Source organism: Limulus polyphemus, unplaced genomic scaffold (genome assembly GCF_000517525.1).
Source record: "Limulus polyphemus unplaced genomic scaffold, Limulus_polyphemus-2.1.2 Scaffold338, whole genome shotgun sequence".
In the NCBI taxonomy this organism is placed as follows: Eukaryota; Metazoa; Arthropoda; class Merostomata; order Xiphosura; family Limulidae; genus Limulus; species Limulus polyphemus.
The window spans coordinates 24566-37103 of record NW_013665948.1 but is presented as its reverse complement, the minus strand read 5'-3'; the positions used below and the strand labels follow the sequence as shown (position 1 = coordinate 37103).

Genomic DNA, 12538 nt, shown 5'->3' with positions numbered 1-12538 from the left:
CCTCCCACGACTTTCTTATGAATGCTGATATGCGAGAGAGTAATTGTATTATAAAATATTTTTAGATATAGTGTTTTAAAATTTCAAGTTATGGTAAAGAACTTTCAAACAAATTTAACTTTTGACCAAATTGTGACTTAGAAAAAAACCCATATAAAGATAGCTAAAAATGTATCAAAAATAAGTAAGACAATCTCAGTATTGTTGCCCATCAGATGTTGATGAACTAAAAACTAGAAAAGTTCATGTCCCCATGATCTGAGAATTTACATAGTATAGTTAGCATTAGTATTGCAAATAATTAGTTTGTTTAATTAGTTACTTCATTTTTTATCTTTGTGAAGGTATGTGTATGGTTGATCATTATCCCATGTGATGACTGTCCAAAGTCTAACTTATGCGCACTGACAAAATTGAATGTGTGACCCTCTCACCTTTAATGATGGCTGGACACATGTTGAATAAATAGTTTTACTTTTTATACCTTGTTTCTGTTTAATAACTAAGTTTTTGTTGTGTAACTAAAGTAATTTTTACAATTGTGAACATGATTTGTTTACTATAATGTACTCCTCTTTTTATTTATTGTAAAATTGTGGGAGGCTATCCATTTATATATTGTTCTAGCACACAAGTTCTTTCCTCCTTCATGTATATTATAATCACAAACATGTTTTACTAGTCCAGGTCTTAAAACATTTAGTGTTACATGGTGAAAACTGTGTTTGTGAACTATATCATTTAGATTGATGGTAAAAATTACCTCCCAACCAAACTTTGTTTTTATATGGGAAAGTTAAATTAAGTGTACAGTTTTTTTTATACTACTCCCTGTGAATTAGTGTTTGTGGTGGTTGAAGCATTTAATTGTAGACATTATTAGCTGACTGGTTTTTGTAGTGTAAATGTTTTTAATACTATAACATGTGGGTTGATTACTGTACCATTTCTTCTCCACGTGCCAGTCCATAGCAGAATTCTTGAAAGAGTTGCCTTCTCATAATGAAAGCAACTTTACAAAGTTTCAAGCTGACACAACATCAAAGACCACTGTAAGTTATCATTAACAGTTTCTTTTTCCCAATGTTTGTTCATTACAGTAATTTTTAAATCATTTTAATGCTGTAACAAGATAAATATTTCTGGTACCTAGGTCTAGGAATTACAATTATTGGAATACAAACAAAAGTGTAAATTATATTATGAATTAACTTACGATATGTTGATCAACTTGTGTACAGTTGTTACTGTTTATTGTATTAAGTACTTATGATAAGGTTGTGGTGGTTGGATATCAGTCATTGTCATGGTTAGTAGCCTGTATGATCTCCTAAATCTAATTAATAATTTAAAATTGTTTTTATTATCTTAATTTGTTTAACTAATAACAGTATAGTTTTGCTAACCATGACAGTAATGCAACAATGTGTATTGCATTATTCAGGTGCAAAACTAAAGTCAGTAGAACGTGAACATGTCTTATATTGACACTGGTCCTACAGTACCCATCATGTATTATTAAAAATTCAGCAGAACAAGAACAAACCATATAATGACACATTCTACAATATGTTTAAACATATCAAATACCCATTATGTATTACTGAAAGGTCAGTAGAACATGAACAAACCATATAATGATGCTAGTGCAAGATTTTATGAGTAAAGATATTTTATGTAGATTTAAGCTAAATTTTTATATAAAATATGTCATGTAAAATTTATGGCAGTGTATGTTTTGTGATTTTGCCAACACTGAAATTTTGGAAAACAACAAACTTGAGAAACAGTTGAATTTTGTTACCTACATATAATTCCATACAATGTTTATGGGAAAGGTGTAAATTTATAAAGTCTTTGATTCTGAGGGGTTTTTTTTCATTAGTTGAATGGATTATTCATAAAATTAAATAGTTGAAGATCAGAGATATCAAACATTTTGCTTCACTATAGTTTCTTTTTTTCTTTCCTTCCCAATTTTGACCATCTTCCTTCTTTTCTGTGAACCAAGTTTCAAAATTATTCTCATACGTTTTGGACACTAATTCTGAAGAAACTTTACCCATGAATTTAAATGTTTTAGACTTTTTTTTTCTCAAAATGGCCAAACAATGTATTAGTCATATTTGTTGAGAGCACAATTTCAGTACAAACAGTAGGTAGTTTAAAAATAGTAAATTTTAAAATACACATAAAGAAATAAAAAGTGATTTGTTTTAGGAATGATAACAGAATTGGTTTTTTTTAACACTTAATAAAGATTATTATATGATTTTATGGGTAGGTAGTATATTGTTAAAGGAGTCAAATTGTATATGTATATTTAAACAAGTACATAGTCTAATACTCGTTTCCTTTTCAACTATTTCAGCATTCAGAAATGTAAGTTACATTTAGTGCATACACCTAAGTATAACAGCTGAAAGAACCATTTTACATCAGCCACATTCTATGTGAATTTTTTGCTTTGACATTATGATATGTGTGTATAAGAATAAAATAAGTATTAGTTTAGTATGATGTACTACCAACTTAAAAGCGTGCATGCCATATGGTATAGAAGTATTGTATTTTAATATATCTGCAGTAACTTAGCAGACAATACTAGTTCAAAATGTCTAGAACTAAGTTTCAAACTCTTTTGCCACATTTTTCATTCATTCTCAAAGAACTTTAAGAAGTATTACAAACTGCCATTATAGTTCTTTTTCTTCTTTGAAGTGTATAGTTACTCATAGCTGCTTAAAAACGTTTATCAACATTGTAGAAGTTTTGTTTTACATTGCATCTGTGTCTATAAAATTTTTATTTTTAGGTAAAAAGACCAGCAGTATATCTACCCACAAAGGATCATCCATCTGAACAAAGTAAATTTTCATTTCACTCTAATTCTTTATAAATACTAAATTTTGTTGTATTAGACAAGAGTTTCATTAGGTTAGGTGAAATGGTATGTGATTTGTTGGCAGAGAGAAGATGGACCTGAAATGCAATATTTAAACGTGTTCAGTTTGAAAGCTTAAATCAACTGATTAATAAGGATTGTTTAAATATAATACGCAGTCTAGCATGATGTTTTACTACATTCCTTAAACCTAAAAATCATCCTTGCTTCTTATCCAAAAACCATTACTTAAACATTTTATTATTTATCTGGCTGACTTAGATAAATCTATCTATTCCTAGTGGATTAGAGAAATTCTAAGAAGAGGTTCATGTAGATTTAAAATACCTATGAAAGACAGTTTTAATTTTTGTCTCATATATCCAAATGGCACTCAGATTTACCCCAAGTTTTGTACAATCATAATTTAGTAAGATTGTCAAATTGCTTATACACAGCAAGCAACCAATATGGTGACAGACAGTGGTAAAAAGATAAGTGTCTTAAATATAGTTCTGAGTTTATATTTAATTCTATACTAAATTCATTATCGCAATAACTTGGATAAGGTAATAAGAAAACATTAAATTTAACTAACAAGATAAGAGGTATTTGCCAGTGGGTAGGTATAGACAATAAATCTTAAAATCCAGAGAACACGCAAACCAACGATAAGTTAGTAGGATATATAGACACCTTCACCTATTTAATGTCGGAGGAATTTTTTCCTCAGTCTTGATGGAGGTGACCTTTTTGTGCTTTGGATCGTAACATTAATATCCACTAACTGTTCTGCATGATCTGAGGTGTTAATTTTTTAAGCAAAAATTTCCTACTTCCCTTATATTATTACTGGATGGCATGTATTTCTGATGCACTTTCCTGAACCTGTACACTTTCCAGGTTTAATTCAAGTAAATGTTTGTAGGAATACTTAATTCTGTGGGGATTTTTTTCTTTATTTTGACATTCCTTTTGGTATCCAACAAACGTCCTGTGTTACCTCTTTCTTGGATCACTTTGGGTTTCTTAGTCCTATGCCTTTGGTTTCGATTTTAACCCTCCATCTTTAGGTTTTCTTTCTGAAGCTGTGTATTACATTGGTCCATTTTGTTGGATTTTGTATATTAGGTTGGTATTATACTGGTTTTAAATTGTTTGGCTAGTAACCCCCCCCCCCCATTTGTTTATGTGCGTTATAATCCTCCTAGCTATGTGTACTACTGAAGATTTAACATACCTTCTTTTCAGAACTTAACAGTTTTAATTATCTTGTGAATGGCTTTCTTTTTTGATATAAATACAAATGCTTAAATTTTAAGATAAGTCTGAGCCTCAATATATTTGAGAAATATTTTTCATAAAGTTTTTCTTTTGTGTTTGGTCTGTACTTGTATAATTCTGCTGTGATAATTATTTTAATATTTTATACATATTGTTTTTGCGAAAGACATTGAACAAAACAATAGCAGAAATGAGTTGTCATACAGTCGTATTATTCAGTCTTAACTTGCCATTACATTAACACTGCACTAGAGAAAATACCGTTATTTTCAGTTTCCATATTTTACTGGTGGATGTAAAGATTGAGTAAGCTGTATTGAGACCAAGTGATAAATGTATAAGAACTACCTATTTTATTTGTTACAGTTATAACATGTAAAGATTGAGTTAGCTATATTGAGACCAAGTGATGAATGTATAAGAACTACCTATTTTATTTGTTACAGTTATAACATGTAAAGATTGAGTTAGCTGTATTGAGACCAAGTGGACATGATTTTTAAAACATTTGTGATGAATGTATAAGAACTACCTATTTTATTTGTTACAGTTATAACATGTAAAGATTGAGTTAGCTGTATTGAGACCAAGTGATGAATGTATAAGAACTACCTATTTTATTTGTTACAGTTATAACACGTAAATATTGAGTTAGCTGTATTGAGACCAAGTGGACATGATTTTTAAAACATTTGTGATGAATGTATAAGAACTGCCTATTTTTATTTGTCATAGTTATAACAACGGAGAAGACAAATATTCTTTTACGGTATTTACACCAGCAATGGGATAGAAAAGTAAGTAAATATAAATCAAATTTTATAAAATCCAACACAAACACATACTTTTTAACTTTTTTTTTCACAGGGTATTTGAAATATTAATTGTGAGCAGAATAGATTTTACATATATTTTTCTATGTTGTTTTATTTCTGTTGTATACACAAGTAAGAAAGTATCCAATTTTGTGTAGTATTGTAAGTACTACAGTAATAGTAGAGCATAACTTGGATGAATTCTTAAAAACCAGAGGACTTTTATCAATTCCAGTTTGTGACCACAAAAGAAATTTGTGTAATACATCAAGCTGCAGTTTTATTGATGTAATTGTTACTTGTTTAATTCAGTGATTTCTTGTCTGATATAGACCATGCATGATTTGATAGGAAAATGTGGGTGAGATATGGTAATGCATTATGATATAGTTTTTGTGTATCTATCGATTTGATGCTTAAGAATTAATATTCTTATTTTGGTCAGACTTAGTATTCGAGGCATACAGTCAAAGCTTTGTCATAACTTTATTTTTCTTTAAATTAGAATTCAACAAAAAAACGAGATTCTAGCCATACAGGAAGTGGAACTGAAGATGAAAATACTTCCCGTAAAAGGCTACGCACCGATGGTGCTAGTAATAGCCCATCTTAATGCTACTCAGTATTGTTCAGTGCAAGGAGGTGGATATAAAAACGGTCTGTATAAAGTAAAATAAAACTGTCAAGTGCTAGCAATGGAATATCAACAGAATCTACTTTTCATTTTTTTTCTTCATTATTATAATAAGACAAAACTTCAAATGAACCTAGCAGTATTTTGTATACAGCACTTTAAACATTGACACTAAAATATGAATTAATGATTACTTTTTGTTAAACTTATCCTGCATAATATAGGAGGAACGTTACCTTTAAAAAATCCTTTGTATTTATGTATTTCGCTATTTATCATTAAACTGATTGGAGCATGACTTTAAAAAGTTCATCAAAATAATAACAAAAACATATCATCATATGCGTGACAAATTCCTTTGAAAAAAATAAGTTATTAAATGTTTTACTCTATGCTTTAATTGATACTTTTAAGTTGATATTGCAATCAGTTCTGTATAGTTACACAGTGAATTTTACTACACATGCAACTGTAATTTAGAATAGATAACATGCCAAATTAAAGATTCTTAAAGATATTAGTGAAATTAAATAAAGCTGGTTTCATACTTTCATCTTTCTAATGATACTAATGTTTTACTGGCAAATTGTTATGACAAATGAGTTATGTGTGTGTGCTATAGCTTCTCACAGAGAGCCAAGTATGTACATCGTAATGTTCAAATAGCTTTTTAAAATTACCGTTTTTATACTGAAGACAATTCAAATATATTCTAGTAAAAGACTATATTATGTTCCTCGTATGGGAACTGTTATACTTAAAAAACAACAACAGGAAACCAGAAGTAAAAAGCAACTATAAATTGCTTATTGTTTTATGAAACTGGCACTGTTTGAATTTGTGTTGAAAATTTAGTATTGTAGTTTACTATATACAATTAAGACAACAAATGTAACAATGAACTTTGTTAAAACAGAACAAAAATTGTTTGACAGATAAGGCATTGTTTATTAAAAGATACAAATTCAATGAATGTGAACACATGTTATCAGAGTAAATTTTACATTAGCAGTATGTTCATAAGACTAAGTTCTTTGTTACTGAAAATTTAAATACCTTAAAAACCGGGCAGTTTTTCTGTATATACGTATGTAACATTTACCTTTAACAGCATACCCGAATCTTGGAATAAGTTAATTGAAGCTGTTTGAACATTAAAATAATTGGGAGCCACGGCTTGTTTGAAATACAGCAATTATGGGGATATCCATGACTTTTTAAAAATTATATTACTACTTGTTAAAATTAAACTTTCCTTTAAAGAAGAAATGTAAAGAGGACATCTCAATATTTAAAGTAATTTTATCGAACACTTTCCATATCTATCACACTTTTTGTTCTGTTGAATATTTCTGCCATCATATATGACTATATGCATTTCATGATTTGACATGTCACTTTTTTGTTATATTGTCTATGATTTATCAACTTTGTATTAGTGTTGTTCTCTCATATAAAAACTTACAAATAATGTGTGGTTATTCTTCATTTCTTTCAATATATGTATTACATGTTTAACTACCAGGGACTCTGCAATAATGTAAAAATACGTGTGGCTTTGACTGGTGGTATATAATAATTTTTGACACATTTGGTATTATACCTATTGTATGTTTTTAGTTATGTCTTTTCACAAAAGTTTCCTTTTTTTTTATGGAAAAGTTAACAGATTTGCTCTTCAATAAAAGAAAGTGTAAAATGCTACACACACACATGTATGTTTCCAATGGGTTAGATTATCTAAAATAAACCTTTTTTTTATTACTTATCAAACTTATGGTAGCCTATCATTAATTCTACTGTGAAACAAATGCTTTTTGAGACCATAAGAAATACTAACCCAAATAAATTGATGCAATATCCCAAAAGGTTCAACAAATAAAACTGTTGTAGTGTTCAAAAGTAGTATTATTTAATAAATAAAAGAACACTTAAAAATAATGTGATGAGTTAACTTTAGAGGCTTATACATTACACCAATACTTTCAGGCTAAACAAGCAATAACACTAATTTGTAAGTAAAGTGCCTTAATTGAGAACCACAGATTTAATCATCTGATTATCCTATTTTGGAAAAAAAAAAGTCCCATGCATAAAATTGAATACTGCTACAAATAGTCTTAAGGAAACAATAAAAAAACAACACCTAAATACATTTGCTAATTGTGTTATATAAATATCAAAGAAAAGATAAAGGCCTATTAAATTATTTCTAATTGGAACATTTTGTATGTGAATTACTTACGAAAGTAATTTACTAATCATTAGGGATTAAGGTAATAATGTTAATATTGGAAAACTGCCATAAACTATTTTAATTAATAGTTAATGCAAGGTACGTATAACATGCAGACAGTATCAATAAATACATTTAAAGGTCTAAGGTTAACTTATTAGGCTTAAAAATTGAATCATAGGTTATATGTATTAAAATAAAGCCAGTAGTTTTGAGTATGCACAAGTCCGATTATAATTCATGAAGTTTAATACTAACTTGTACACCAGACTTCAAAGCTACTTTCCTACATAATGTTTTAAGTGTGGTGGTATATATATATATATATATATATGTATATGTATATTAGTCAAATAACCACATACACTGTTGTATGAGTGTGTTTATGATAAAATTCAGTAATAAATTAATTTGGCTACAGTTTATTCTAGATGCTGTGAGCAGTAACATGTGTCTGCTTAATTAGCATATTCTATCACTTCATTTGCTAAGTTCTATTGTTCTGATGTTTTTCAGTATCCTTAGAACATTTGATCTGGTTGGTAGATTTAAAAAGTGTTGTGACAACTCCAGGGAATGAACCCAAGTTTTAGTGCTATAAGCCCTCAAGCTTACAACTGAGCCATATAATCAAAATTGGTTGAAAGCAGTATTATTTTTAACAAATAAAAACTTAATATCCTTATGTTGCTGTTGTAATTTTAATAAATTACAAACTATCAGATCTAGCTTCATCTAATTGGGTTAAAATTTTCAAAGTGTGAAAAGTATGAGGTGAATTTCATGAGAATTTGGAAATGTGTATTACTTTGGCCATAACATTTAGTTTCTTTCCCTCTTATCCACAAACAGTGGCTTAACAGCAAGTCTGAGGGTTTATAATGCTGAAAATCAGGTTTTAATACCTGTGGTGGCAGAGCAAGACAGCCTGTTGTTCAGGTTTGCACTTAGAAACAAATAAACAAAAGCATTAATTTCACTGGAACCACATCAATGAGGAATGGAAATGTACAGTAGTACACAGTTGTTGTTTAACATAACTAATTTTTAGACAAACTTTCTTGTGTGTAAAAGTCTTGGGTATGAATAAAATAATCCTATTCGAAATTGCTGTTTTAGCTTTGTTATTTATATTATATATTACTTTAGCTTTTCCAATAATTCTTTAAAGATTAAAAAATACAAACTTTTAGCTCATACCTCAGTCATCTATTGAATGATTTGAGATATAATTACAGTTTTGGACTCAGGAGGTCAAACCCTTTCAATTGATATATTTGACCATGCCCAAAGTCTGGTAGGGTAATTTACTCTAATCCTGCCTAAAAGAATTTCAATTTGAGGGTAGGCTGGTAGAGATCCTGATGAGCAATAAAATCGAATCGCGTATATGTGCACTCCACACTTGGTATTGCTGGTGCACAAAAATATAAATAAAAGATCTCTTAGATAAATTTACTCTAATCCTACTGAAAATAATTTCAAGTGCTGTGGCTATTGAGGATTCCTAACTACAGCCTCATTGTTTAGTATTTAATTATCATGTCTCAAGTAATCAATGGGTTACTTGAGTTTAGTGATTCAACCAAAAGTGTTATTAACCAGTGATCAGGTGGTATACGTCTGCAATAAAGTGGTAAATACTAAAGTTATGCCAGGAGAGAAACAAAAAACACTACTCTAAGTAACAACACATCCATTCTTAATCTGTATTTCTCTACATCTGCTTCAAAAGCTTGTATGATAACTAGCTATGTAATAGTCTCATAACTTACGAGTTTAATTATAATACGTAAGTGAATGCTTTAAGACTATTTGATAAACGTGTACAGCACAAATTCTTTATGTAATCCATTACGACAGGTCAAAGCACTATCGTCTGTTCTCTGCATTACGTACTTTGGATTGGAGTTATGCAATCAACCTAGCATGTTAAAAGTCAACACTCCCTTATACCAACTTAATTGGTATTTATGTTTCTTATACCAAACTAACATAATATGGATCAATTACTTGTATTTTTAATTGTCATTCCTATTTACTTGAACAATAAATGTAGATGAAGTCACCCCCTGCTGTGTGAACGTTTATTGTATTTACTCTCCAGAGAACCTTAGAGTACAACACTACACATATATCTATTCAAAGTGGTTTATTAGTGACTTTCAGATCTCTTTGCTTGCTTGCTTGTGTTGTTTCTAAATCTTATTTTATAAATAACGTTTCTATGATAAACTAAATCACGAATACTATCAACCAAACTAAAGTGCCTGCCTGCATCATTTGGGTATACTAACTTGCACAGGATCTTGAATAAACAGTACATTCTTCCAATGAATGTTCTACAAATGTTAGTTTCATATTTTTTATTATGAGAGTAAATATATAGTTTAATTGGCTCATGATAACAGAAATTGAACAATTCTGTAAATGTTACCTTTGAAATCTAAAAATGCAGTTTTCAAATCCACAAGTGATAAACATTGAAGAATAAATTGTTTATATTAAACACAGAGAAACAGCAATGCTCATAGGTCTTAGTAGGTTGTATTTCTTCAAAATAAAAGTCACCTTTATTTTCATATTGCATTTATTTTGCAAAACATAATTCTGATACTTTGTGTACCTTCACTCATGCCAAATGTACTGTATACTCTTAAGTCTATAATTTAATAAATTTGTGTCATGGACAAATTTACACTATCTGAATGAGCACTACAAAAAGCAATGTGAATATTTCAATAATAAGCTTGTAAAATATACATATTATAACCTTGCAAGAACTGTCAATACTTGTTACAACAGATACGTGTCATTTAAAATAATGCCTGTAGAAGTAGTTAATTACAACGTATTATACCTTACAGATGGCAATCCCTTGTAGTACGTTAAAAAATATAACTGGCAAAAACTGTGTTATTATCTTAGTTTTCTAGGTTTCAAAATAGTAAATGTAAATGAATAATAAGTGGTCCAAACAGGCTGACTGTCTAAAAGTGTGATATTTGTATGAGGAGGCACTGAGCTTTAATCCCCAGTAATTTAAGTCTTATCTACCATACTGAGGAATAACATGTTCAGATTTTGTGTAAATAACAGTTTGAATCCTTTACATTTAAATTTCAAATGATTTTACATTTAATAAATTTAATAAGTTATAAATGCTATTAATCATTTTAGAAGGAAATGTTCAGACACACTATATCTCAGAAATGTTAATCTTTAATGTGAAAACATATAATAAAATCCTCAATATCTTAGTAACGTTTTAAATATATAGAAAGTAGTACTTGAAAACAAAGAAACAGTGGATTCTTCACACGAGTTTTTTAATGGCTGTATGTTGTAAAACTTTGTTTATTTTATTAATAAGGTTTACCTGATGATGCCAGGTAAACCCGGTGAAAAATTTTGAATAAAATAAACGTTTTACTATGTACAAACGATAAAAACTTGTGTGAATTTTAAAAACATAGTTCTTTCTAATATTTAATAAAGTGGCTTCTTCCCTATTTATATTCTGTGGATATCGAGTCTGCAATCTCCAGGAGAGCAGTAGCTGAAAAATTCAACATTTCCATTACTGCCAATAACAGAGAACTATAAACATGAATGTTTGTATGTATGAAATAAAAATATATAAGACAAAATTATCAACTCAGAATAATCATCTTGTGATTATGATTATAGCTTTTCGTCTTTAAAACACCACCCAAATCTAGTACAATTAAGGTTAACTATTTGTATATTATGTATTGGGTTTCGTTTTGAAAATATTTCTTCCATATTATGGTCTGGTATGAGAAAGAAATAATTTATACTTGCTGTCCATTATTTGAAATAGATAATTACCAGTGTTTTTTGGAAACTTATTAACATTCAGATTAAAAATTTTGTTTGTATAAGGTAAAAAAAAAAAGGTTCTTTATTTCATACTCTGTGGAGTTTTTAAAATCTAAGTGTACTGGTCATAATATTAAACTTTTATTGGTAAAAAAGTTAAATCTACACCCAAGAAACTGCTTTTACATCTCAAACACACTTGTCAACTTGAGATGTTTAGCAAAATGTTGAAAGGTGAACATTTGGATGAAAATTTGACATCAATTTACATTATCTTCTAGTGAGATAATTAAATGTCGTACAATTCCATGACTTATTGAAACATGTAACTTTATATAGTTAATTCAAAAAGCATGCTAGCATCATTCTAACTTCACAGGACTTAATAACCAACTTAATGTTATAGGATGCAGTGTGGAACTTCTCAGCTAAAAAGAGTAAAACTTTTTTTTTTTATTTAGACTGGGGGGAAGAAAAAATTATCACTTTCATGTTGGTGGCTGCACTTTTGTTTTACTTTTCTTGTGCCATTCAGCAATGTTCCATGTCAGGTGTATGCTCGTGATACCAAACAAATTAGTGATCCATCTAGAGCGAGAACCGTACTCAACCATCGTATGTTGACGTGCATGCAAGTGGTAGAATTGTGTGTTCAGAGCAGTATAAAAGGCTGCCTAAATTGCTGCATCTGTATGGGTTATTTCCTTTTAGACAGTACTTGTGAAATCCTTACACTTCATGGCCAGGTGGATAAGGCGCTCGACTCACAATCTGAGGGTCGCGGGTTCGAATCCGCATCCCACCAAACATGCTCGCCCTTTCAGCCGTGGGGGCGTTATAAT

At 29.6% G+C, this 12538-nt stretch overlaps 2 protein-coding genes across 2 annotated transcripts in view; one reads left to right on the top strand and one right to left on the bottom strand.

Annotated features, from left to right (window-relative positions):
- The window catches only part of LOC106457493 (DET1- and DDB1-associated protein 1-like), a 13708-nt gene extending 4748 nt beyond the window's left edge, over positions 1–8960 (top strand). The window contains exons 3-6 of the mRNA XM_013916913.2: positions 966–1052; positions 2816–2867; positions 4904–4965; positions 5489–8960. Of these exons, the coding sequence (XP_013772367.1) occupies positions 966–1052; positions 2816–2867; positions 4904–4965; positions 5489–5596 (309 nt within the window). The 3' untranslated portion in view covers positions 5597–8960. The remainder of the gene's footprint in view (positions 1–965; positions 1053–2815; positions 2868–4903; positions 4966–5488) is intronic.
- A 2097-nt stretch (positions 8961–11057) lies between these two features.
- The window catches only part of LOC111085335 (cation channel sperm-associated protein 2-like), a 23250-nt gene continuing 21769 nt past the window's right edge, over positions 11058–12538 (bottom strand). The window contains exon 9 of the mRNA XM_022383449.1: positions 11058–11412. Within this exon, the coding sequence (XP_022239157.1) occupies positions 11363–11412 (50 nt within the window). The 3' untranslated portion in view covers positions 11058–11362. The remainder of the gene's footprint in view (positions 11413–12538) is intronic.